The 26159-nt window shown below is 35.8% G+C and overlaps 1 protein-coding gene across 1 annotated transcript; it reads left to right on the top strand.

Moving 5' to 3' along the window:
- Nucleotides 1–15770: 15770 nt before the first annotated feature.
- Nucleotides 15771–25897, top strand: LOC145558710 (D-aminoacyl-tRNA deacylase-like). Its single transcript, XM_081620028.1, has 9 exons — nucleotides 15771–16084; nucleotides 16185–16365; nucleotides 16549–16691; nucleotides 16839–16902; nucleotides 20529–20581; nucleotides 20848–20903; nucleotides 22324–22398; nucleotides 23056–23241; nucleotides 25475–25897. The coding sequence occupies exons 1-9, from the start codon at nucleotides 15983–15985 to the stop codon at nucleotides 25563–25565; spliced, it is 951 nt and encodes a 316-aa protein (XP_081476154.1). The 5' UTR covers nucleotides 15771–15982; the 3' UTR covers nucleotides 25566–25897.
- The last annotated feature ends 262 nt before the right edge of the window (nucleotides 25898–26159 follow it).

The following is a 26159-nucleotide window of genomic DNA, read 5'->3' as shown; positions in this document are numbered from 1 at the left end:
AAAGTGGGGTCGGCTAACATGAACCAAATTTGATTATTCCGTGTAGTCATCAACATAAATCTTTCTCCTCCATCCCTTACGATCCAAAACTTCATCCTCACGTAAATCCATGCACTTCATATCCTTCCTCACTCCTTCCAACCAAGTCATCTTTGGTCTCCCTCTTCCTCGTTTAATCCCTCCATGGTCCCACTCTTCCACTCTTCGCACCGGTGCACCCTCGGGTCTCCGTCTTACATGTCCAAACCAACGCAGACGATTTTCCCTTAATTTATCTACAATGTCCGCCACACCTACTTTCTTGCGAATAACCTCATTTCTGATTCTATCTCTTAAAGTGTTTCCACACATCCACCTTAACATGCGCATTTCCGTAACCTCCATCTTTTTAATATGCTCTTTCTTAGAAGCCCAACATTCTGTACCATAGAGCAACACTGGTCTTATGGCAGTCCTGTAGAATTTTCCCTTCAACTTTAAGGGAATGCTGCGGTCGCATAACACTCCCGTGGCCGCTCTCCATTTAAGCCACCCTGACTTAATCCTGTGGGTCACGTCTTGATCAATGTCACCATTCTTCTGGATGATCGACCCTAGGTACTTAAAACATTCACTCATGGTCAAATCCTTTCCATCCAAACTCACCACTTCATTGCTTGTCCCCCTCTGAGTGCCAAAACGACATACCAAATATTCAGTCTTACTCCGACTTAGCTTAAACCCTCTGAGTGCTAATTATTCTACTAATGAACAAATTTGATTTGTGGTAAAAACAAATTTGAGATGGTTTAGTGTTATGAAGAGAGAAAAATGTAATTAGACTGTTAGAATAGAGGTGATTGCATGATTATTGGATTGTTTGTAAGGTGATTGTTGTATTGTGTTGGTATCGTGCAATTCTCGTTTTGGTCGATAAAAAACTGCTGAAAATTTTGTAAAATTTGTACTAAAAACCGCACAACGTGATGTGATTATGTATATATTTGTCATGAAATGATGTGAGTCTATGTGTTGGTTGTGTTACTTCAATCTCTAATGGCTAATGTAATAGTATTGTGCATTAATCTATACTCGAATTTTCCAAGACCAAGGACTAGACTTGAAATTTCCGGTCCATACTCATTGCTTCAAAATATAAATTACAAACTTATACTTCTAACAAACGTAATTTGATGGATTTGTGCATGATGAGAATTGAACCTCACACCTCAAGGATGCGAGCGACCTCTGGCCACTACTTTAAGAGGTCTTTCTCCCCTTCTCCTTTGGCCCCTTGTGTTTTCCATACCATATTGCTATCTTTAATTTTTTTTTTCTTTTAAAAAGTGTTAGTATCCCCTAATGAATAAGTATTATTACACGAGAATTTACAAAAGGAAAATTACAATTAAAACCAATTTTATCCAAACGTCAATTACACACAAATCTTCTAATGAATGAAAGATTTATCTTAATGCCCTACTACTATCCTATTTCTATTGACAATGTCCATGAAAATAAAGTCTTTTTTTAAATAAAAAAAAAATATTGATATTAAGAAGAAGGGGACATACTTGAGGGGAGAAATAAGGAAAATCCCTCGCATGAATCCCATGAGAAGTGATGGAGCCACTGTGTGTCTTGGTAGGGCACACCATATTTTTTTTTAAAAACAAAAAAATTAGTTTTTTTTTTTTTTTGACGGGAAGTAGTGAGGCTTTATTAAATACTCATAGCATCAGAAATTACACAAGCATGAACCTCATGTGGGACTTTTTCAATCCACACACGAAGATATGAAAAGTTCCTGCTTAATTGTGCTAACTTATGAGCAGCTTTGTTACCTCCTCTACCAACATGAGTAAAAGAAAAATAAGAGCAGTGTTTTGCAAGCTCCAAAATGTCTTGCACAATCAGACCAAGGTGGGAAGGATCGAAGCACTGCAGCTTGAAATGTCGTACCAAATTCAAACTATCAGTCTCAAGTTCAATTTTATCAAGTCCAGCTTCGAGGGCAATAGTGATGGAGTGCCTAGCTGCTAGGGCCTCGGCCACATCAACACACACATCCTCTTTCACAACCAAGCAAGTGGAAACCATTATATCACCTACATGGTCACGCATGAACCCTCCAAGACCCACGACTCCATCTTTAAAGCAAGCAGCTGAAGGAATTGTGTCTTCGATAAGTGCAATTACTAGATATATCAAGGATCACTATTATGGAGATAATAAGTTCATTCTATTGGGGCGTCATCCTCTGTTGCTAGACTATGAGAGATGATCTTTAGGCTAGTCAAATAGCCCAAAGCCCTTTAGAATGGATCCTATATTGGTCACACACAAGGGTATTGGGTTAAGCAAGTAAGAGGCCCATTAATGGGCCTCATGAGCAATTAACTAATCATGAATTGGATTGGGCTAGCATAGTTAGATTGGAATTAGGTTTTGGGCTTTTGACATGGGCTCTTATTTAGAGATGAGATCTATAAATAAGAACCATGCCTAGGGTTTGCAGAGGGAGTCATAATTCACACACAGTGAATTTTGACATCAAGGCAACCAATCCCAAAACCCTAATCCTCTCTCTAACTCGTGGCTATCTCTCTCCTCCCCTCGTCCGTACAGCCGGCCACCCTAGGTGGCGCGTGTGGTGTTCGTGGTGGTTCATGGTGGTTCGTTGCTCGCTCTTCTCCATAGAAGGTCAATTGAAGTGTTCAATTGCAACTAACTAGCATTAGTGGAGGTCTTAACTTGTGCCCGTGGACCAATTAGAGGAATCACGCTTGGGGTTCTTTATCTCCCTTTGTTCTTGCTCGATCGCACGTGGAATCACGCTTCAATGGTACGATTATTTGTGCTTTATGTGTTATGCATTAGATCCTTGGATTAGGTACTGTATGAATATGATTCATGTTTATTTCCGCTGCGTAGTACCTATAAAACCCTACAGTGGTATCAGTTAGCCTATTGCATTTACGCATATTGCCAATAATTCTTTGATAATCCACAATTTTAATTCAATTAGGAGGGAGAATATTTAATTATGGGTCAATTATTATATTAAATGTGATTTAACTCTTGGAATTGATTAAATGTGATTTAATAATGCTCAAAATAGCCATGATGTGATCCGATTTTTGCCCTATTATGCTCGAATATTTTTCGAACCCTAACCCTATTTTTTCGAAAATTTTGAAACCATAAACCCGAATTTGTGAAATTTGTGTTTTAATTTTGATTTATTTCGATGGTAATATGTCTAAGGAATTTAATCTATTTGATTACATGTTAAAATTATGAATTTTTCATGATCAAATTATTTAATTTAAGTGTTAAATTAAATTGGGGATTAATTTCATCAAGAACCCTAATTTCAAAATTGAATATGATTTAATTTTGGGATTAAAAGGACCACATTAAGTTAATTTAATTTTAACAAAATGTTTTGTTTTAATTAAAATCACAAAAAAAAAAAAAAAAAAAAAATAAAAAATAAAATAAAAAAATTTAGCAGCGGCAACCGCGGCTGGGTGGCGCAGCCACGGCGGCTGCCGCTGCAGGTGGTCCGGAGGGAGGGGCGAGGAGGGGCAGCAGGTGGATCAGAAAGGTGCAGCAACAGCAGCACCGTGCAACAGTTGCGCGGCACTGCTGCTGCTGTGCGTCGCTGCCTATAGCAGCGTACACCTCACGGTGTACGGCCACCGTGGCTGGCTTCGGCTGGCGCACGTTTTTTCAAAAAAAAAAAAAAAAAAAAAAAAAAAAATCATGTTTATTTCAAGATAATTATGAATTATTTTGGGATAAAATCAGTTTTATTTTGGATAAGTTAAAATATTTTGAAAATATGATCTTTTATAAAATTGGTTTTATTTAGATAAAATCTTTTATTTTAGGATAAAATCAAATATTCAAAAGTTGTTATATTTGATATTATCCATATTTAAGTTGTTAAATTGGTAATTATCCTAAATTAAAGTGGTTAATTATGGATAAGATTTGTTAGGATATTCTGAGCATATTCCAAAAGGATAATAATTGATTTAAATAATGTGATTATCCCATAATTATTTTGGATATAATTGATTTAAAATATTGTGATTGGCAAGTAATTAGGATAGAATTCCTAAATTATTTAGGATAATCATGGAATATAAATATGATTTATATTCCATAATTTCAAATAAGATTTGATTCTATCTCATACCTAAATTAAAATATATGATATTTTATAATTGGTCATGATTAATATATGATATTATCTAATTACAGTAATTAATTAAAATATGAGATATTTATAGCCATGTTTCCTTTATTATAGACATTCGATGTTGTAGTTTAGGAAAGCATGATGAGTGATTTATTATATGGCACTTTATAATATATGATATTGTTTATTGCTATATATAGACTAGTATGGCCCATAGATTCTAAAATACGATCTGCGCATCGTGAAGTATTTTTGTAATCTAAATACGGTCTGCGTATCGTTGAGTATTTTTGTAATTTATTTTATTTTATTTAAGTAGTAGTAGAATAGAATAAAAATTACAGGTTGCAGTTGATCCAAAACCAATGAAGTGAAGGCCCAATGGAGCAAGATGGATGAGATCCATGATGTTTCAAGTGGGAGCATTTTGCTTAATTAGTTTTCTTAGGATTAAGGGGCCATACTATGTCATGTTTTATTGCATTAGTAGATCATGCATGTTTAGGTTTATTTATGTTGCTTGATGATGCGTTAGAGTTCACTATAAAATCACAACATAATAAATCTAGATCCCAGAAATATTGATGCAGCTTTTCCAATTAAAAACCCGATGAAAACCTTGATCGTTTGTGATGGGTCAGCACTCAGCAGAGCATCATAATATATCTTGGGGAAGTGGGGGTAGAACCGCATATCTACACTTTTAATTGGTTATATTCAACAAGGTTACCTAAATCGTTTAGAACCTTGAAGCTAAGAGTAATAATTAAACATGCGATGGTTAATTATTCAACCAAGAATTACAAGAGTTGTAATCAGTAAAGAGTTTACTCACCTTGAAAATGTAATGGTTGATGCGGAGCTTCACTCTGGTTAATTATTGCACAAATAAAGGATCTTGGAATCATTTTATTCAATAGGGGTCAATTTAAAATTGAATAAAATGCTTTAAAGTCACCAATAAATTCTAAAATTACTTATGGTACTTTAAATTTAATAAACATAATTGAATTTTGCGTTTACTTATTAGTAACATGTCGTTCTAATTTTATTATTATATATAATCTCCTCGATTGAAAATAAAGTTGAGAATCGTTCTCAAAAGTTTAAAAGATAATCCATAAACCTATATTCCAATTTTGCTAAGATTGTTCTAAAAGGCAAGTTTTAGAAATTCATGTCACATGTCTAAGGTTGGTTTTATTCAAAATATTTGAGTAAAATACCAACACATCTTCATTTTGAAAAATGTTTCAAGGGACATAATGAGATGAGAGGTACAAATCCTCCAAAAGACAATTATAGAAATCCAATAAAATCTCTTATCTTCAATATGATTGAATATGAGAAAATGATTGGAAATCTCTATGATCAAAAGTTGATCAAATGACAGTATTCTTCATCTACTTTATATAGAGTTTAATACTTGATTAAACTCAAATATAAATAATGATAGAATAGACTTAGCAAAATCATGAAAAATGCTTAAAGTAGTTGAGCAAGGTATCATTTTGAACCTAAGAGAAATGTTCTAAGTGGCTCAAATGGAAGGGTTTAGAAATATATGAGGATTGCATTAAGAAGTTATAGGCCAAGAAATGCAAACAAGTTGCTACTTCTCAAACCTAAAACTACTTACATGCTAAAAGTTGTTGTGAACAACAAATGTTTCAAATTAAATGGATCAATTCCAATTGATTAGATACTACCTCATATAGTTGGAAGGTAAAAGAATGGAAATGTTCCAATTTAAGAATTATATTATAGAAATTGATTTAGCATATTGCTACTTCTTGGACATATGATGTCTTGTTTAGATCACTCATTGCACAATGTGATTGAACTAAAGGAAGAAGTTATTGCTAAAGGAGAGATAAATCTACAAGTTTAGAAGCAAATGTTGCAACTTCACAAGTAGAATCTACAAGTCTGGAAGCAAAAGTTGCAACTTTACAAATAGAACCAGTATTTCACCAATAATGGCTAGAGTTAAATAAATGTTATCTACTCTTGCCATTATCAAAACACCATTCAATGTTAGTAATGACTAAGCATCGAAGATTCAAAAACGTGGAATAAATGTTATTCTATGCTTCATTGAGTCATAATGTGTTTTGAATTGCTAAATAGGTTTAAAGTTCTATATGATAGAAATAGTTAAACCATTTCTATATATATAAGTTGTCTCTAACATGTCAATTAATTCGAATGAGAATGAAAATTGCATGCGGAAGATCCAAAGGGATGGACTTTCAATATCATTAGATTATGAATCTATTGATATATGTAATTATCATTCTAATTTGAAATTTTGACTAAGTCACCATTTAGAGAAATGATGATGAGAACTCAAGGTCGAATACATATCGATGTAAGAAGACCAAAGGTTCAAGGCTAGAGACGGACAGTGAAACTTCATTTGTGATATGATCACTTGTGCTTAGTTGAAACACAAGAGTGAAGATTTTGAAAAGTTCAAAAATGTTCAGTATGAAGTTCAGTATCAACTTGACAAGAAAATGATTACATTACAATATGATTGTAATTGTGAAAATTTATGTCAAGACATGTACTTGGCAACACATTCAAAGTATTGCGATATGATCGTAATAATGAGAATTTAAGCCAAGACCTTGATAAACATCCAAGAGTTGTGAAATCGTTTTACAACAAACTCCGAAAGAAAACCTTGTGAAGTGTTTATGAAGGGAGCTATCAACCTATATGAGATATATTTTGATAATGGATGTAATTACCTATCTTCCAACCATTGTTCAAGGGATATACTTTTAAGATAAGCTACAAAACTAAACTAAAATTACATAGGTCAAATCAGAATGTAGCAAAGGCTTCATATGTGATATGGATAAGAGAAGTTCTTATATAGTCTTTCTACAAAGTAAGGAATAAAAGTTGTATTAAAACGTTTAAAGCACACTCGATTCCTATATACAGCAAGGGGTACTACTATACAAACCATACTTAGCACAAAATGTTTGTTGCTCAAGTAGGTGCCCTTATGGAAATTGTTCCAAAAGGTCAAGTGGGAGTAGTGTAAATCTCAAAAGAGTTCGAGAAAAGCAACAAACAAACGTGGTTCAAAACCTTGGTTGGTTCACCCTATGCTAAATATGCCTCCTCAAAAGGCAAGTGGGAGTATAAGAATCTCGAAAAGTTCGAGAGCCTTGAAAGAGTTCAAGAAAAGTGATTTCGAAATTCTTAAAGAAATTCGAGAAGCTATCGAATAACAGCAACAATATGAGCATGATTCACCTCATGTTACAAATGACAACGCATGGTCTCATTAGGTGTAATGGGATTAATAACCATGTGTCGAAGGTAGTACATTCCAAGTGCACATCCTCAATTGTCGTTTCTCATTGAAAACTAAACAAAGTTGTTGTATGAGTTTCAATTGTTGCATCAAACCCACAAGGATAACTAGCATATGAAAATCTTAGCCAAAGAAATATGATTTCATATTGACTAAGAGTTCTAAAATATTTATTTTGGAACATGATGATGATTATGCAAGTAATAAAGATGATTTGACACGTTATAACTCCAAGTGGTTTAAAACCAGGAAATCTGAAATAGATTCTAAGTCTGTAAGCAAGTGTATGACACTTGAATAATTTGCCTAAATTGGGTGAAACCCAATATAAGCAAAGCAGACAAGAAAGAAAAATGTTTTCTAACTAAAGCAAAGACTTGTTAAAGGATTCAACAAATTCATAGTATGACTATGATTACGATGAAACCTTTACATTAGTCATGTTGCAAAGATCTATTAAAGATACTTTAGTGATTTCTACCTTATGAGATTTGGTAGATGGATTTCAAAACACTTTCTTGAAATTGTTCATGAAATAAGATTTGTATATGATACAATCAAAAGTTTGGAGATCCAATAATCCTAGGGATGCCTAAAAGATCCATAATGGATTGAAGTTAGCATCAGGGAGTTAATGTTCTTAATTTTATGAGTTAATCAAATCGTTTGATGTTCTTGTAAAATGAAGAAAAGGTCTTGTATGTACAAGATGTTTAGTGGGAGCTATGAAGTCTTCTTGGCCCAGTACAAAGAGCAATTAATGAAGGATCAAGTAATGGCTATTGCATTTTGTATGAAAACCTTGAAGAAGAAGATGAGTACATTTGGGATTCAAGATCTATATAGATAGGTCTCGAAGGATGTTTGAGTTTGGTTAAGAAGCTTATATTGATAAGATTCTTATAGGGTTCAACATTATATTGAAAAGAGTTTCAATCCCATGTAACATGGCACATTGCTTAATGATTCAATACTTTAAGAAAGGTTGATGAAATTAAGACTTTGAGTGATGATCCTTATGCAATTTGCAAAGGACGCATCATGCATGTCATGGACTATACTTATCCATTTGATTCACGTGTTTTAAAGAACAAGTGATGATAGATTTCAATCGAAATCCAATGTAACGTTGGAATACAAATTAGAAATTCCAAAGTTCCTTGCGAAAGGGCAAAGGAAAATTCTTAGTGTATGGAGATGAAAATGATTATAAAATTTAGAAATTGCAAAGTTCATGTTTATGAGAATGTCTCATGAACTCTACTTTCTAAACCCCTTCCATGACCAAGGTATGAGAGTCATACTAAGGTTTTTGGATTGAAGCAAGTTATGTAATTTTAGTTGTGTATGTTTTGAGAAAGCATATTACAAAAGTAAATACATTAGCTTGCAGAATTATGTTTATCAATTGAAACAAAGTTTCAATCTTATTTAATTGTGGTTTCAAAATTAAATAAAATGTCCAAAAATAATTATGGATTGATGGGCTCATCAGGTTATCTATTCGATAGAGACCTGGTGTATGAAACCCCACAGGTGAACAAAATCCACATATTATTTAAGTTCCTAGTTCGAAATCATTAAAGTGGACATAAATGATTTCAATGAATGGACTAGCATGTAAGATTGATTGGATAGCTCGGTTTCATGGGCTATAGGAGCATAGTGATGAAGCTCGGTCAATCACATGGATATGCATGAATGATGCAGGATCGAACCATAGACCAACTTTGAAATTCAAGCATAGAATTTCCGGATATATTAGTGGATTCCTTTGACATGAGTGGAACATTGATTTCATTCAATGGATGATATAACTGTGGTACATTCAAACGTCTACCCGTAACTGGAGATTATAAAGGGTGTTTCCTGGTTATTTCAGAAGTTGAGTGGGAGCTTTGGTTGCCACAAGATTGGATAGAGTCTACCTATTAAATTAGGAATGTGTCATGTTTTGGCCTCTTGAAGAGGGAGAATTCAGAAAATGCATGGCCGTGCTCAAATGTGTTACATGGTAACCATTTGTTTTGTAATTCTAACTCAGATTTCAAGAAACTATTTGTAGATTAATATGGATTAGCATAAGATGCAATCATATTATCAAATTGACACAAAATGACTTAAGGAATTTGAATATTGCACACTTGTCTCAGACAAGTGGGAGATTGAAGGAATTGTGTCTTCGATAAGTGCAATTACTAGATATATCAAGGATCACTATTATGGAGATAATAAGTTCATTCTATTGGGGCGTCATCCTCTGTTGCTAGACTATGAGAGATGATCTTTAGGCTAGTCAAATAGCCCAAAGCCCTTTAGAATGGATCCTATATTGGTCACACACAAGGGTATTGGGTTAAGCAAGTAAGAGGCCCATTAATGGGCCTCATGAGCAATTAACTAATCATGAATTGGATTGGGCTAGCATAGTTAGATTGGAATTAGGTTTTGGGCTTTTGACATGGGCTCTTATTTAGAGATGAGATCTATAAATAAGAACCATGCCTAGGGTTTGCAGAGGGAGTCATAATTCACACACAGTGAATTTTGACATCAAGGCAACCAATCCCAAAACCCTAATCCTCTCTCTAACTCGTGGCTATCTCTCTCCTCCCCTCGTCCGTACAGCCGGCCACCCTAGGTGGCGCGTGTGGTGTTCGTGGTGGTTCATGGTGGTTCGTTGCTCGCTCTTCTCCATAGAAGGTCAATTGAAGTGTTCAATTGCAACTAACTAGCATTAGTGGAGGTCTTAACTTGTGCCCGTGGACCAATTAGAGGAATCACGCTTGGGGTTCTTTATCTCCCTTTGTTCTTGCTCGATCGCACGTGGAATCACGCTTCAATGGTACGATTATTTGTGCTTTATGTGTTATGCATTAGATCCTTGGATTAGGTACTGTATGAATATGATTCATGTTTATTTCCGCTGCGTAGTACCTATAAAACCCTACAGCAGCATCACAATTAACCTTATAGTAGCCTTCATTCGGAGGTGTCCATCTTTGACTAACAGAGGCAGCAGCAGGAACAAAAGTGGAGGAGACCTCATTTGCATTCTCATACTCCCTACCATGTAAACTGCTCTATTAACAACTTCAATTTCATGAGTTTCCTTTTTTTAAAACAGCCAGGCATTCCTTCGAAGCCATATACCCCAAAGTAAGCTCCAAAACAAACTCCACCATGTAACATTAGTGTAAATTTTTTCAAGAGACAAGCACCAATCCTACAAAGAAACAAAAGAACGGTCTTTGACATCGAGTCGGAGAGGGGAGGTATACCAGATGCGAGAGGCACCCGAACACAATACAAGAGCATGAATCAAGTTTTCATTAGCTTCACCACACATGGGGCAATAATTGTCAGTAAGCATACCTCTGAAATTAAGATTTTCACGAACTGGAACACCATTAAGCAAAGCTTTCCAACCAAACAACTTAATTTTCGGAGGGATGGCAGCATTCCAGACCTTTTCCCAAATACTCAATTTGCTGACAGCAGAAGATGAAGCTTTCTCCCTTCTTTGAGCATTCAAGGCAGCATAATAGGCACTACGGACACTAAAAGTCCTAGACTTCGTGAGAGTCCAAGACCAAAAGTCGTTGCAAACGAAACGAGCTACAGAAATGCTAGTAGTAGCCTCAATTTCCCATCCAGAAAAATAAGTTTCAAGCAGACTATGGTTCCATACATCCACCATCAGTCATTAGTTCACTGACCATATTAGGGTCCTCAAGGTCAAAATTTTGTTTAGGCAGAACACGAAAATTTGGCAGAGTTGGAACCCAAGGATCATTCCAGATTACCACAGAGTTTCCCTTCCCACAATCTTCAAGGCACCCTTTGAGATGATGTCTCTAGCGGACAGTATAGACCGCCATGTGAAACTAGCACCACTTGGGATTTTCACATCCATAAACTCAGAATTAGGAAAATACTTTCCTTTGAGAACTCTCACCATAAGGGAGTCAGTATTAGAAAGGACCCTCCAAGCTTGCTTAGCAAGCAAAGCTTTGTTGAAAATTTAGAGGTCTCTCATACCAAGGCCACCCTCCTTTTTTGAGAGTTGCATTTTGTGCCATGCAATCCAAGCCGTATGACGTTCTTCTTTCTTTTGACCCCAAAAGAAATTTCTGCACAACCTCTCAACCTCCTTGAGAATGCTAATCGGAATTGAAAAGCATTGCATTGCATAAGTTGGATCGCTTAAGCAATGGATTTTATAAGGATTTCCCTTCCGGCTTGAGAGAGATAACCTTGTTTCCATCCCTTAAGCTTTTTCCAAACTTTGTCTTGAATTGATTGAAAAACCCTTTTCTTAGAGCTTCTTAGGAAAGTAGGAAGACCAAGATACTAATCATGTCTGTCGACCGCCTTAAAGGATAACTTCATCTGAAGCAATTGTTTCTTTTCCATGCTCACATTTTGGCTACACGACATTTCGGATTTCTCCATATACAATCTTTGTTCGAAAGCAGCTTCGTAGACAGAAAGGATATCAAGAACATTCTCAAATTCATCCTCATTAGCTCGAATAAAAAGCAGGCTATCATCCTGTTGGGGTTTGGTGAGTCCGACTCACCGCGGAAACAACCCCGACCCAAGGAACCACTCGTAATTAATAAAACCATAAAGCATAAATAAATAAACACAAGAAAAGGAAGAACGAATCATACCCTTGAAGCGAGCTTCGCCCTCTCAAAACGAGCTCTTACTTGAAAGCCTTGAGCACCGCAAATGCCGTGCCTCCAACGGTATTCACCCACAAAGGACGAACACGACTTTTTAGGTCCGCTACCTTGGAGTTAGCAAGGTCCGACCAAAACCCAAGTGTTAATGGAGTTTAAGAGTTTTTCCCAAAATATGGAATGCTCTTTCTAACTCCCACTCAAGCAAAGAATTCTCAAGCCATGCCATGACTATTTATAAGGAAGTATGCTTTGTGAATTCCACTCATCTTTCAATGTGGGACTTTTCACAAAAAGATCCCACATGGAAAGATTGGTGAATTCAACCCTTAGTTAAATAAACCAAGGAACAAGTAACAAGTGTCACATGGTTAGGAGTGGACCACTTTCTCACTTGGTCCCCAAGGCATTTCACATGCAATGTGAACTAACCATGTGTCACCCAACCTTGAGCCCCAAGTTGGGTTTGGTTGGGCCATTTTATTTTGGCCCGTGACCATGACCCTTCACCCCGGGTCCACGGCCCCATGCCACTTGTGACGCCACCGTGGCGCACCGCCACCATGGCACGCTGCCACTTGGTGGCTGCCAACGTGGCTGCCATGCGTGCTGCCACATGGCGTTTTGCCATGTGTGCTGCCACGTGGCACGCTCCTATTGGGCACGCTTTCCTTGTTACTTGAAGCATTTTCCCGTCTTGCCAAATCCTAAATTTTGGCTCGACATTTGAGATTCTCCGACGCTCGGTTTCGACGCTCCAAGCTCGAATTTCCGACGTCTAAATATTTAATACTCGGGCGATGAATTAATTTCTTCCGAATTAATTCGTCGAGTCGGTTCGTATATTTTTCTTGGGTGTGACCCGAAGGGTTCAGTCAAGATTAAGCTGTAATATTAATTATATTAATATTACTGATCGGAAGCGGCCTCCACCCAGGCATTCCGATCACTTGACCTTACTGAATGTATTAGCTTTCTAATAATTCTGAACCCGCTATCAGAATAATACACTTGTTCAAAGGACACCATTCCTTTCACATCCGCAAAAAAATAGGTGAGAGATCGGGTCAACATTTTTTCCGATTTTAACCCCATATGAATCAACTTCCTTTCTTCCGCACTCCTCAACAATGAAGAGAAGCCTTCAGCACATATAATAAATAAGAAAGGGGACAAAGGATCACCTTGTCGGAGACCTCTAGAGGGTAGAAAATGGCGAGAGGGCTGTCCATTTACAAGAATAGAAAAGGAGGCAGAACACACACACTTCATAATGTTACTCACAAACATATTCGGGAAACCAAGTTTCAACATCATTTGTTCTAGGAAACACCATTCCACCCAACCATAAACTTTACTCATATCGAGCTTAAGCCCAAGAAAGCCATTCTTACCCTTCTATTTTTCCTCAGATAATGGAAACATTCATAGGCAACAAGAATATTATCCGTGATTAATCTGCTCGGGACAAAACCACTCTGGGAATCATGAATAACATCAGGGAGGACTTTTTTCAATCTATTTGCCAGAACTTTTGCAACAATTTTATAGAGTACATTACACAAGCTTATCGGTCTATAATCAACAGGAGACTCACATTTTTTTTTTCGGAATTAGAGCAATATGAGTCTGATTAATAGACACAACCTCACCGTTATTATTCAAAATATCAAGTACGTACTCTATCAATCAAGTTAAAATTATTTTGAATAAAATGCAAAGTGACTTATATTGCTCAAATTATTAGTAGCTTAGTGGTTGGATCATTAACTTGTCTACCACAGGTCAAAGAGTCCTAATCCCTTCCCCAACATTCATTTTTTTTTCCTATACTAGGTGAGGAGCGATGTCAATACTCCACCATCTCAATCTCAGAGGTGACACCGTGTAACTTGTTAAGTATATTATATGTATGTCTACATTGAGTACATGAGTACGCGGCTACGCGCCTACGCTATACGCCATCTATGTGAAATGTCCACGACCTCCACGCCACATCGACAGTGGTGGCCTCCACGCCATCTATGTGAAAAATGTATTAGACTGTTAGAGTAAACACAATGGTTATCACTTATTTAATTAATTTCTCTATCTTTCACCTCATTTTTAACCTCTTTTATACCCACTTAATAACCAATGTTGCCCAATGGTTGACCATGGTTACACATCTTATCTCTCTTACTTTTACCTAACCCCACCACACAATCTCCCTCTTTCACTCAATGACCAAGTAAATTGGCCCTACTATTTCACTCAATAACCAAGCTTTATAACCTGGTTATTTCCACAACCAGGTTATTGCTTTTTATTCCAAAAAATTTCTCTCTCTTCATTTTTTAATTATTTTTCCACATTCTCTTTCCCAATAACCATCCTAAATGGTTAACGGTTGGCTATTCTCTTAGAATAGAGGTGATTGCATGATTATTGGATTGTTTGTAAGGTGATTGTTGTATTGTGTTGGCATCGTGCAATTCTCGTTTTGGTCGATAAAAAACTGCTGAAAATTTTGTAAAATTTGTACTAAAAACCGCACAACGTGATGTGATTATGTATATATTTGCCATAAAATGGTGTGAGTCTATGTGTTGGTTGTGTTACTTCAATCTCTAATGGCTAATGTAATAGTATTGTGCATTAATCTATACTCAAATTTTTCAAGACCAAGGACTAGACTTGAAATTTCCAGTCCATACTCATTGCTTCAAAATATAAATTACAAACTTATACTTCTAACAAACGTAATTTGATGGATTTGTGCTTGATGAGAATTGAACCTCACACCTCAAGGATGCGAGGCGACCTCTGGCCACTTCTTTAAGAGGTCTTTCTCCCCTTCTCCTTTGGCCCCTTGTGTTTTCCATACCATATTGCTATCTTTATTTATTTTTTTTCTTTTAAAAAGTGTTAGTATCCCCTAATGAATAGTATTATTACATGAGAATTTACAAAAGGAAAATTACAATTAAAATCACTTTTATCCAAACGTCAATTACACACAAATCTTCTAATGAATGAAAGATATATCTTAATGCCCTACTACTATCCTATTTCTATTGACAATGTCCATGAAAATAAAGTCTTTTTTTTTTAAAAAAAAATTGATATTAAGAAGGAGGAGACATGCTTGAGGGGAGAAATAAGGAAAATCCCTCGCATGAATCCCATGAGAAGTGACGGAGCCACTGTGTGTCTTGGTAGGGTACATCAGTTTTTTTTTTTTTTTTTAAAACAAAAAAATTAGTTAAAATTTATTTGAATAAAATGCAAAGTGACTTATATTGCTCAAATTATTAGTAGCTTAGTGGTTGGATCATTAACTTGTTTACCACACAGGTCAAAGAGTCCTAATCCCTTCCCCAAAATTCATTTTTTTTTTTCCTATACTAGGTGAGGAGCGATGTCAATACTCCACCTTCTCAATCTCAGAGGTGACATCGTGTAACTTGTTAAGTATATTATACGTATGTCTACATTGAGTACATGAGTACGCGCCTACGCTATACGCCATCTATGTGAAATGTCCACGGCCTCCACGCCACATCGACAGTGGCGCATAATTGCATACATTGGTGAGAATAATCGCAGCCTACCTCGTCAAAAACAAGCTACTCTTCCCCCAAAACAACGTGCATAAGAAGCCCGCCACTGTAATCCTGTCGAGTCCCTCTTCATCTCCCTCTCTAAAAACAACAAAAAGAAGGCATTTCTTTCTGGGTTCCTCCATTAAAATCAAACCCACAATTCAATTTCCTCTCTCAATTTAGCACAATGGTGACACTTGTTGTATCCACTACAATTGATCCTGCTTCAATTGGCCCTGCTTCTGCTCTTTTAGCCATGCCCGGGTGGTCTCCAGGCCCTTCTTTCGAGGTTATTTCTCTCTCTTTCATCTCAATTACAGTATTATTTTCTGGGAATGATTTAATTTGATGTGGGTTTTTTGTGAAAAATTGTTGATGATTATTGGTAGGGAGTAAGAAGTTATGAAAATGGAGAAGTTAGAATGTTGCAGCATGACAATAGTATAGTTAAAGAAGACAATCTCGACGCTCGTTGGGAAGAATTAACTCATGAAAGCGTCGATAATGTCATTTTTCTTAGTAAACATACTGCTGCCACTAAACGCCCTGCTCTTACCATTCACCCAATTGGTATCTCCCTCTATTTCATCTTTTTTGTTCAATGAATTTGATTTGATTATTGTTTGGGTTTTTGGGTATAACATGTAATTTGTAGTATTATTTGATTTTGTGATTTGGGGTTTGATTTTGGATGATGTTTGGTTGTAATTTGATTGTTGGTGATGTGGGTGTTTTTGGAAATTGGTGTAATAGGGGTGCCACATTTGAAAGAAGGGGACGTACCACCACAAGGTGGGAAGCCGGGATGGGCTGCACCTCCTGATCCTAGAATGGGACCTTGGATTCGACGTTTAAGGAGTATCGCTGTATCCCGGAATTTGATTCCTGAATTTGAAGTGAGTATTGTACATTTGAGGTTTAGTTGTTTGATTGTAACATGTTATCACAACATATTTTAACTTGTACAAGAATTTGGAGAAGGGACATCCAATGTTTCATCTTATTTTTGGCGACTAAAGGAATTCTTATTTCTTTTAATGTAGATTACGATGGAGGCTACTCATCATGGACCTGTGACAAGTAAGCCGACTATGTTTCTTGAAATTGGTGAGTCTCATTTCTATTGTATGCTGGACATTTTATTTCTTATTGAAGTAACAGGATTAGTATAAAAGAAGGTAGTGTTCTAGTCACTTGAATTCCAATTATCTTATCTACTTCTAACTTATATTTTTTGAACTCTTAAGCCCTTATCTTTTTTTTATTTATTAGACTTTATTATAGGGACTTCTTTGACACATTGGAATGAAATAACCCTTATCTTATTTGAACTTATTATCCTCATATTATCTTTATGAACTTATTATCCTTTATTCTACCTTGTTTGAACTAATGTGAATTCATTAGACATTTAGACCAAAAATAAATGAAAATAATAAGGTAAGAGGAGAATAGAGTCTAACTTTTGAGACATGTGAATAGTTTAAAATCTTATAATCGATACATTGTTAGATCATAGTGAGAAATTTATGTCAATTTAAATGAACTCTAATTGTACATGTTTCTAAATATAAAAGATGAAGGTGCCCTTAATTGATATAGGGTTTTTATAGAGATCTAAGTTGTGGTTTAATTTGTCATGATAAAGAACATGCTTACTTGATTTTTATCGAGGATTAGAGGTGGTTATTGGACAGGGTAGCCCAATGATGATAGGGTTAGGGCCAAGCTTATAGGGTTTTTAATGGACAGAGCCCTTATTGGGTAGGGTCAATATAGGGCCAACATATTTTTCCAATTTAGTTGATAAAGAAAATACATAATGTAAAAATAATTATATAGATTAATTTGTATTCATATGTATTTAATAATGGCTTTGTCCAATATTAATTTTAATTGATATTTTGTAGGCCCGCCCATTATCGGCCCGCGGCCCGCATTGTCCCGACCCTATATTGACCCTTTAAAATGTGACCCTCTTTGACCCTGACCCGCAACTGACCCTGACCCGACTCGCCCAATAACCAGGTCTATCGAGGATATGACTTTAGTGAAGCATGATGTATTGAAGACATTCGTATTGAGTTAATTTTATTAGAAATGGCTTGTTTCTTGCATTTTTTATTTCTTAACTTCATGAGAAGATTTTTACTGATCAAGAAAGGTCACAACTCACAATCATCTGAATTCCAAGTCTGTAAAGAAAACAATGGGGATTTACTACATTGGTAGTGACATTTAGTTTGTGAAATTAGGTAGCTTGTCAAATATTATTTCCATTTGATATTGTTATTTTCTCTTACTGATTGCACTTACTCTTTATTTTATTTTTAGTAGTAACTAACTTCTCCACCTTAAACACCAAATGACCTTGTCATAATAAGGGATGTTACTAGAGAAAGTGACATCATATAATTGTATAAAATAGGAAAAGTAGTGAATATCATGCAGAAGGCAATTTATCTTATTTTCAGCCAAACTTTCTCGACTCTATGCCCTATCTTTACATGATGATTAGTTTTATCCCGTGGCACCCACCTTCGTTATACTAAGCAGTTGCAAATGTCATTCCCACGAGACAAAATGTGTGTTTGTGTTAGTTGTTACGTAGGAGTTAATGAAGAATTAACCTTAATTTTAAAATGCACAAGGTGCACTAAGGTGCAAAGGTTCCTTCGCCGCCTTCCACAACGCGAAGATGGCGGTTACCCATTAGGAATTGAGGGGTGAAGCGCACTTTCCCCTATGAGTTTGCACTTGGTCTAGACTCTAGATGCAATTGTGAGAGCCTTCAAGGCCCTAGTCTGCTACCCATTAGGAATTGAGGGATGAAGGGCGAGACTGTTTAGAGAAAGCAACTCTTTGCACGAAGAAATTAAAGTTGAGTATCAGGTTAAAGTGTTATTGAAACTTACTTCTTAATCTCGAAAGTGATCATCTTTAAGATGGAGCAACAAGCCAACAATCATTGACTTTGATACGATGGTCCATTTTAAATAGTTCAATTTTCATAAAGGCTCAAGGTGCATTCGACATTTCGTTCTAGGTATTTAAAACCTTATAATGACTATGTTAAGGGTTCTTGCACCCTTTTTCATAAACGGATACACAATGTTTGATATGGGTGTTTGGGCAAAGCAAGAAGAATTGCCGCATTAAGTACTTGGTAGAAGAATATGCAAGAATTCGATACTATGTTGTGGTAATTTGAGGGTCCAATTGAAGACTACTTAGGGCATCCGACTCTTCAAGTTAGACTAGTTTGTAAGCATCTTATTAGCTATGTGGAGGCATGACGTGCGTTTGGCAAGAACATTTATAAGCATATCACCTTGACGTAAAGAAGGGCCCCTATTAGCTATGTGGGGGCATGACGTGAGTTTGGCAACAACACATTTATTAGCATATTACCATGACGTAAAGAAAGGTTAGGTAAGTACATGTAAATATTAAAGTTGCTCTATGATATGGTGTGGTTGCTTGGTTGTTGTCAATTGGTGGTCTCAGCATATGGAAATAAGCTTATTATCATCGGGTGAGCATTAGATTTCAAGGATGGACCCAATGACCCATTATTATGTTTATGTGATCTCATTGTCCATTATGAGTATATGTTGAATCTTGTAAGAAGCTCTTTAGGGTGGTGGACGGCTATGGGCATGGCTCTAGCATATCATGGGAAATCTAGGCCTTAGCACATCGGGCTTGCTTGAACTTGGTGGACTCGGATGCGTGACATAGTAATGGGGGCTTGGTGCATGCGCTGGAAATGTAGTTGCATGCATAGGTGTGACAATATTTGAGTTGATGATGCTAGTTGGGTAAGAAAACATTGTGTATGTTGCGTAAGTATTATTTATTTTTTTATAGTATAAGGCGCATGATAAGAATTTGATAGGTCACACGTGGAAAATGGCAATATAGTAATATGTTGGGTAGTTGTGATTTGCATGAATAGTTGGCTAGAGGAGTTGGTTATGATTATTATAATTTCTTTCGTTTGTAGCCCTCACGATGCATTTTAAGCCAATTGGCATGTTTGTTTGGCCAAGGGAGTTGGGCTATAACGCCCAGATGCCTATAAACTATTTGTCTTGGAGGATTGTCCAAGTCCAAGCCATCTAGTAATAAAATGTGCGCTGTTACGCTATCATTTTGTATGCATTATAGTTTATCATCATGCTATTGTATTTACGTGTGTTAGGCTTGCTAGGGAGATATACGCCTTCATGCCAAGCAAAAAATTTAGCTGTGACACCTATCCAAGCACACTGTTGATGTACATACTCTTACCATGCATAGCCGAGATAGTTTGTAATTGACCCTTGATATGCAATGTCCATACTTCATTTCATACAAGTAAATATTAAGAAGCTCTGGCACTTTAACCCATCTTATATTAGTCAATTATCATCCAAAAGTTGTAGAATAATAGTCTTCAACTTCGTTGTGATATACTCTTTACATTCGTTGAACTGACCAACAGATACAGTGGTAAATATTCATATTTTTGCTCACAAGGTTGAAGGCAATCTGGATTAGCTGTTCTGTGTTTTCCTTTTATTACTTTGAAATTCAGGGAATCTCTGTAAAAATTCACATCATCTTTTATGGAATTTATGTGTTGCCATATTTTGGGTAGAGTGACTAATACAATCCCATTGCTAAAGGTATTAATTATCTAAATCTTATCTTGTTGCTGGCTTCTTATTTGCTTGCTTTTGGTAGTATAGGTAGCACTCTTGAGTACTGGCAGAGAGAGGATGCTGCTGAAGTCATGGCTCTAGTTGAGTTACTTCTCCATTTCTTTTTTTTTTTTCTTTTTTTCTATATTTATGTCTGAGATGAAATTTGTTGTTTTGTTTTTAAGAGCTTATTACAGCCCTTTATCAAGGAGGTGTTAACCGTCAGGAAAAGTTTCACCTATCTTCATTGCATTATACTGAAGATACTCTGATGTATTATTTTATTACTTAGTGTCTCTAAAAGTGTTGCCTTAAATTGATCACTGTAGGCGCCCTCCGCATCCTCTAACATCTTAATTGTTTGTAGTTGGTCTGGGAAGGGCTTGGGCTTGGAGGAGGTTCTCCCGTGGGTGTATGGGACAGGTATATATATTTTTTTTTCATCAGTTGGTGTCGCGGACTAGCTACTTTTGTTTCATTTGTAGGTCTTAATCACTAGCTCACCTGCTGGCTGCTTTTGCTGCATTGATTTATTGACTTATTCACAAACATGATTTCTTAACCCTTTTGGCCCCCGGATTGTCTCATTGTTGTGCGAGTATAATTGGTATATGGTAACATCTCTTCAGAGTCCAAATAACTGTTATGTACTTATGTGTAAGTTGCTCTTGATATGTGTAATAGATCAACCTAAGGAAGGGTAGTATAGGTATTCTACTAATATTAGCTCACTAGGTTAATAGTCCTTAGTATAAATAGAGAGGGAAGGAAAGGAAACGGGTAGGCAAAAATTGGATGAAACTTGTTGAGAGTTGTGACCTCAAGTCACTTGGAGAGTGGTAACCTAAAATTACCGATTGGGAGAGAATCAAGCCTCTCGAAAGCTTGATAATCTATCTTATGAGTAGTTTGTTTAGTGTGTTAGTGTGTGTCATTTCATCTCATCAATTATAATATTTCACAAAATTTAGCTTTTATTATTCCTTCTTTAATTTGCAATTTTCTGCCATTAGTTACTGTTTAATACCTAGCCATGTCGGTACATGACAATATGCCTCTGTATTAAGCTTAATATAATTTCTCTATGCATGTCTAGTTACTTGAAGGGCTTTCATAAAGTTTGGACTCCTGCACAAAATATTTGGTGTTACCGTGGTTACTTTTTTTATGTTTATTGATGGAACAACCACTATAATATAAAGAAGGAAATGTTGAACGAAAAGGGCTCATTGATCAAAACATGAGCTATGGGCTATGGCGCATCTCCAGCCATTTTTGTCCTGCAATGAATGGCATGATATCTGAAATTATTACTGCCAACAGCCCAATAGCTTGATGTCTTAGCTGGGAGTCTGGGACCTAAGATTTTGCTGAGAGTAATATATATTTTTTAATAGATTAATAATTCAAAATAATTAAATTATATTTTATAGTGCAGAAAAAGTGTAATAGTTTAATACCAGTTATGTATTTTTCTCACCCCTAAATATTGTAAATTTTAGATTCTTTTATACTTTGAAATACTTCTTACTATTTAGTGGATCTTTGATGATTATAATGATTATTAGTAAATTTAAAAGTTTCTGTTATTTTGTTGTATGGTGTCAAGTTTGGCTGGTTACTTGTAGTACCTGTGGACAGGTTGAAGTTCATGTATTTTAGCAATTTTCCTAAATAAAGTAAAGTATTAAAGGAGTTTACCTTTTCTGCTTCTTTATTTTTCTTTTCTTTTCTTTTTTATTGTGTGTGTTTTTGTGTGCGGCTGTTCGCAAATGTCCAAATTCTTGTCCTGTTATGGAATGCAATACCATGATTCATCTAACGTGTGACCATGTTCAATCAGGGATTCTGACAGAAGGAAAGTTATTATAGGGATTGGAGGTGGTCATTATGTACCTCGTCACATGGACATAATTATGTAAGCCGTTTTGTTAAACTCATTTGCTCTGTAAAACCGTACATGTTTTTAGGATTATGCATAGTCTGTGTTCTGTTGATTTCTAAATGCCTTGCATTGCAGTGCATTGGAATTGTTAGTTTACTCTTCATGAGTGGAGATCTATCTTTTGGAAGTGTATTTATGAAATACCACAACTTTGTACAAGTAAAGCTGTAGACTACATAATTTGGCTTTTTGCCAAGGTGATGTAAAATATGTCTTTATGAAATAGTTGCTTAGTTCCCAAGTGTAATGAAATTTTGAAAAGAATTACACCAGCGTGTGTGATGACTGTGATCTATGATAAATAATGATAAATGACTGTGGGGGCTCTCTTCTCTGCTTTCTAAGCAGATGGTATTTTGCTGTGTACAGATGGTAATGAAATGAGTTTCTTTTGGTTCTGTGTTTTGAGGAAAGAAAATATTATTAACCATGCTTTTCTTTTTAGAAATGTTTTTTGTCTTAGTTGCATTTGATGTTAGCATGATACCTATATTTTTTTGTCACATTTTTTTTTTTTTTTAAAAGTCTAAAGGTAGAAAATTTTCTTTGTTGAAGCATTTGGTGAGGTGCCATTTCTGTGCTCTACAGCCTGCTAGTGCTTCCCCTTTAACTGTAAGAAACTTTATACAGGAAAGAAAATGTTTGGGTGGGCCATCTGCTCTCTGGATATTCCTTGCCAATGGATGACCCCGGCCAGTCAAAAGTAGAAGATGCTAAAGGTATTGGCGGCACCTGGAAAGAAGCTATCAGAGCTGCTTTTGAGGCTACTGAAACTGCTTTTCCTGGAGGGGAAATTCTGGCTCATCTTGATCACAAGTTAGTTTTAATACCCCATTCAATTCTTATTATGGCATGTTTATAATATTTTTCTGCAGTAAGTGAAGTGATAATGTTAGATATAATGTGAGTCCAAAGATTTCAATGGGTGTTATGAGAAGCTGATGATCAGATTCAGATAATTGAATCTGTGAATTATTAAATTAAAATTTAAATGAAGGCTTGTGTTTGAAGCTAATTATTACCATAGGGTACTGCACCGATGTTCTAGTACCTTTCGTGAGGTGCCTGGTTTACTGGAGTATTTCACAGGATGCGATCTCAACCTGGAACTATTTAATGTGTATTTCTGTTGAACCCTTGATTGGGACTTGTTCATCATGTTGTGTCACATCTCAGTAACTAAGGACAATTAAGATGGTCCATCATAACTTATATTCAAAAGGTGAATAATATAATGCTTTTTAACTATCAACTGGTGCAAACTAGAACATTGAAAGTCAGTTTGATTGGCTGAAAGAAAAAGGCTCAGGATCAGCTATGCCCAAACCTGACAAAGAAAGGAGCAAGGAGGGAGTGAAAAGTTAATGTTTGAGTTGAGTAGCTCCTTGCTATTTTGATCCAAACATTCTTATTGTGTAATCAAGGAATAATATGACTGATTAGTGAATAAGTTATAGTAAAGAGGATGTGTGAAAATAGCTAAGCTTGCCAGATGATGGTGAAGAGGTTGTATCCCTTCAGCTTATTGAAAGTATCACAATGGATGGCTAAATATCAAACACTATACTGCAGAATGGACTGTGAAATTACTTGTCCCAATTTTTGCAACCATCTTTCCAGTTGATACTTGTGGTGCTGTACTCTTGTGGGGAAGGGAAGTGATTTTTACGATATTTAAGAACCATAATCGCGTGGAATGTCCATTTGGAGTGTGTACGACATTCAAATTATAAAAAGAAAAAGAATTAAACTGCCCTTAAGATTCTTTTCATGATCTTCATTCCCCTTTCCCCTGCCTTCTTGAGAGTATGGAGTAGGGAGGGACATTGTTAAGATGAGGCTTTAGCTAAAGCATAATATTATTATTTAATTTTCATTTTCTAGTTGCCAATTTCTTGCACCATCAACTGTGAATATGTTTTCACGTGCAAGAGGGTTGCATGAAGTGATTCTATTCTTTGCTTTTTTTTATAAGAGAAAATGAAGTGACTTTGTTCCTTTTTGCTTTTTGTCCAGTAAGTGAATTATTATTTGACTACTTTTCTTTATTTTTTGATGGAATATTAAGACTACTTTTCACCAAGAATATTTATCCAAGCAAGATTTTATAATTACTCTGTACTTGTCATAGATAAGAGTCCATACTACTATATTTGGTAATCCATTGGGTGATTAAAACCTTTAACCTTTTTCTTGTTGAGATTCCTGGGCACTTGATCTTTAGTAAAAAAAACATTCCCTTATTAATGGGGAAATGTTTGGATAGCAATAATGGAGAGAAGATGAAGTGGGTTTGTTATTCCCTTTCAAATCTTTTCTTTTAGAAGGATTTATTTTGTTAATAGGGAAAGGACATCAGATCTCTCCTTTCCCTTCGATTCCCTTTTGCTAATCTTCTCCTAATAAAGGTAATTAGATCCATCACTCTGCCTTTTCTCTTTCTCTCATCCAAACACTGTACGATTATTTTTGAGGCAATCTCTATGCTTGTTACATTAGCGGTATGATCAGCATGTATAACCTCTCATACTTCCAGCAGTATACAAGTTTATCTTTGTGATAAACAAAAAACGTTTATCCAATGGCATTTTTGTAAATAAATTAACAAATTTTTATTGTATTGTATTTATAGGCAATTAAAAATATATCATTTAAATATCTCCTCATGTGTTAACAAGATTTGTATAGTAGTCTTGAGCTCCCTGTAGAAAGATAGATATTGCATTAGGTGATACTTTGTGCTTTCCTCATAATCGGGGAATTTGAGTTGATCACAGACTTGTAGAAATAAAATTTAAAATTATACTTGTTTGTCTGGCAATTTTAACTAAGATAATTATATGTACCGTGACAATTCATAAATCATTGCTGTGTTCTAATGATTAAGAGCGATTTTAGTTGTGCTTGTGCCTTGTGCCTTGTGAAATGGTTGTCCATTGTTGGTTTAAGTTGTGTTAGCGTTTGTTTGTTTTTTCCAGACGTCAGTCCCAGTGTTCCTACTGAAACAACTTTAATTCTATATTTGACCCTGGCTGCAAATTGAATGCAGGAGTTTCAAGGGTTGGCAGAAGAAGGCAATCACCGCATTCCTTGAGGAACAGAACATACAGATTGGCAAGCCAAATGATTTCAAACAATAGGACAGTCCGCCTCACATTGACGCGGACTAGGCTTTTGTACTACATAGCTACAATCAATATTGCAATTCCTTTAGGGTTGAAGCAATGTTAGATGTGCTCTATGATTGTGAATGATGTTACAAGGTATGGTGTAAACGTTTCTCCAACATTTCATTTGTTGGCAATGGAGGTTTACAACGTACCTTATATAATAGCCAATACAGGGAAAATAAAACCAAATACGAGTACGTAATAGAGTAGTTTTTCAAATTATGACAAGGCTATATAGTACAGTAGTACTGCAGCAATGATGATCTTTGAAAGGGAAATAAAGCAATACATTATTCTAGCTTCTTTGGGTGTTTTTTTTTTTCTAAGCAGTAATTTTTCAATTTTGCACTTGACAAAGTTAAGAGTTTGCAGACGTTATGGTCAAATTGTTGCAACTTTACAATAGCGGAAAATGTATACTTGGATAAAAATAATTGTCTTTATGTTCGAATGTTAGGTGCCCTAACACCTTCCAAAAGAAGCAACTTAGATACATCAAATCATAATGAATTGAGGACCAATATCAACCTCAAATTTCATTGCAAATTTTGTTATTAATATTAC

The sequence above is a fragment of the Chenopodium album genome, chromosome 1 (assembly GCF_948465745.1).
Source record: "Chenopodium album chromosome 1, dcCheAlbu1.1, whole genome shotgun sequence".
Classification (NCBI taxonomy): domain Eukaryota; kingdom Viridiplantae; phylum Streptophyta; class Magnoliopsida; order Caryophyllales; family Amaranthaceae; genus Chenopodium; species Chenopodium album.
This window is presented reverse-complemented; position numbering and strand designations above follow the sequence as displayed.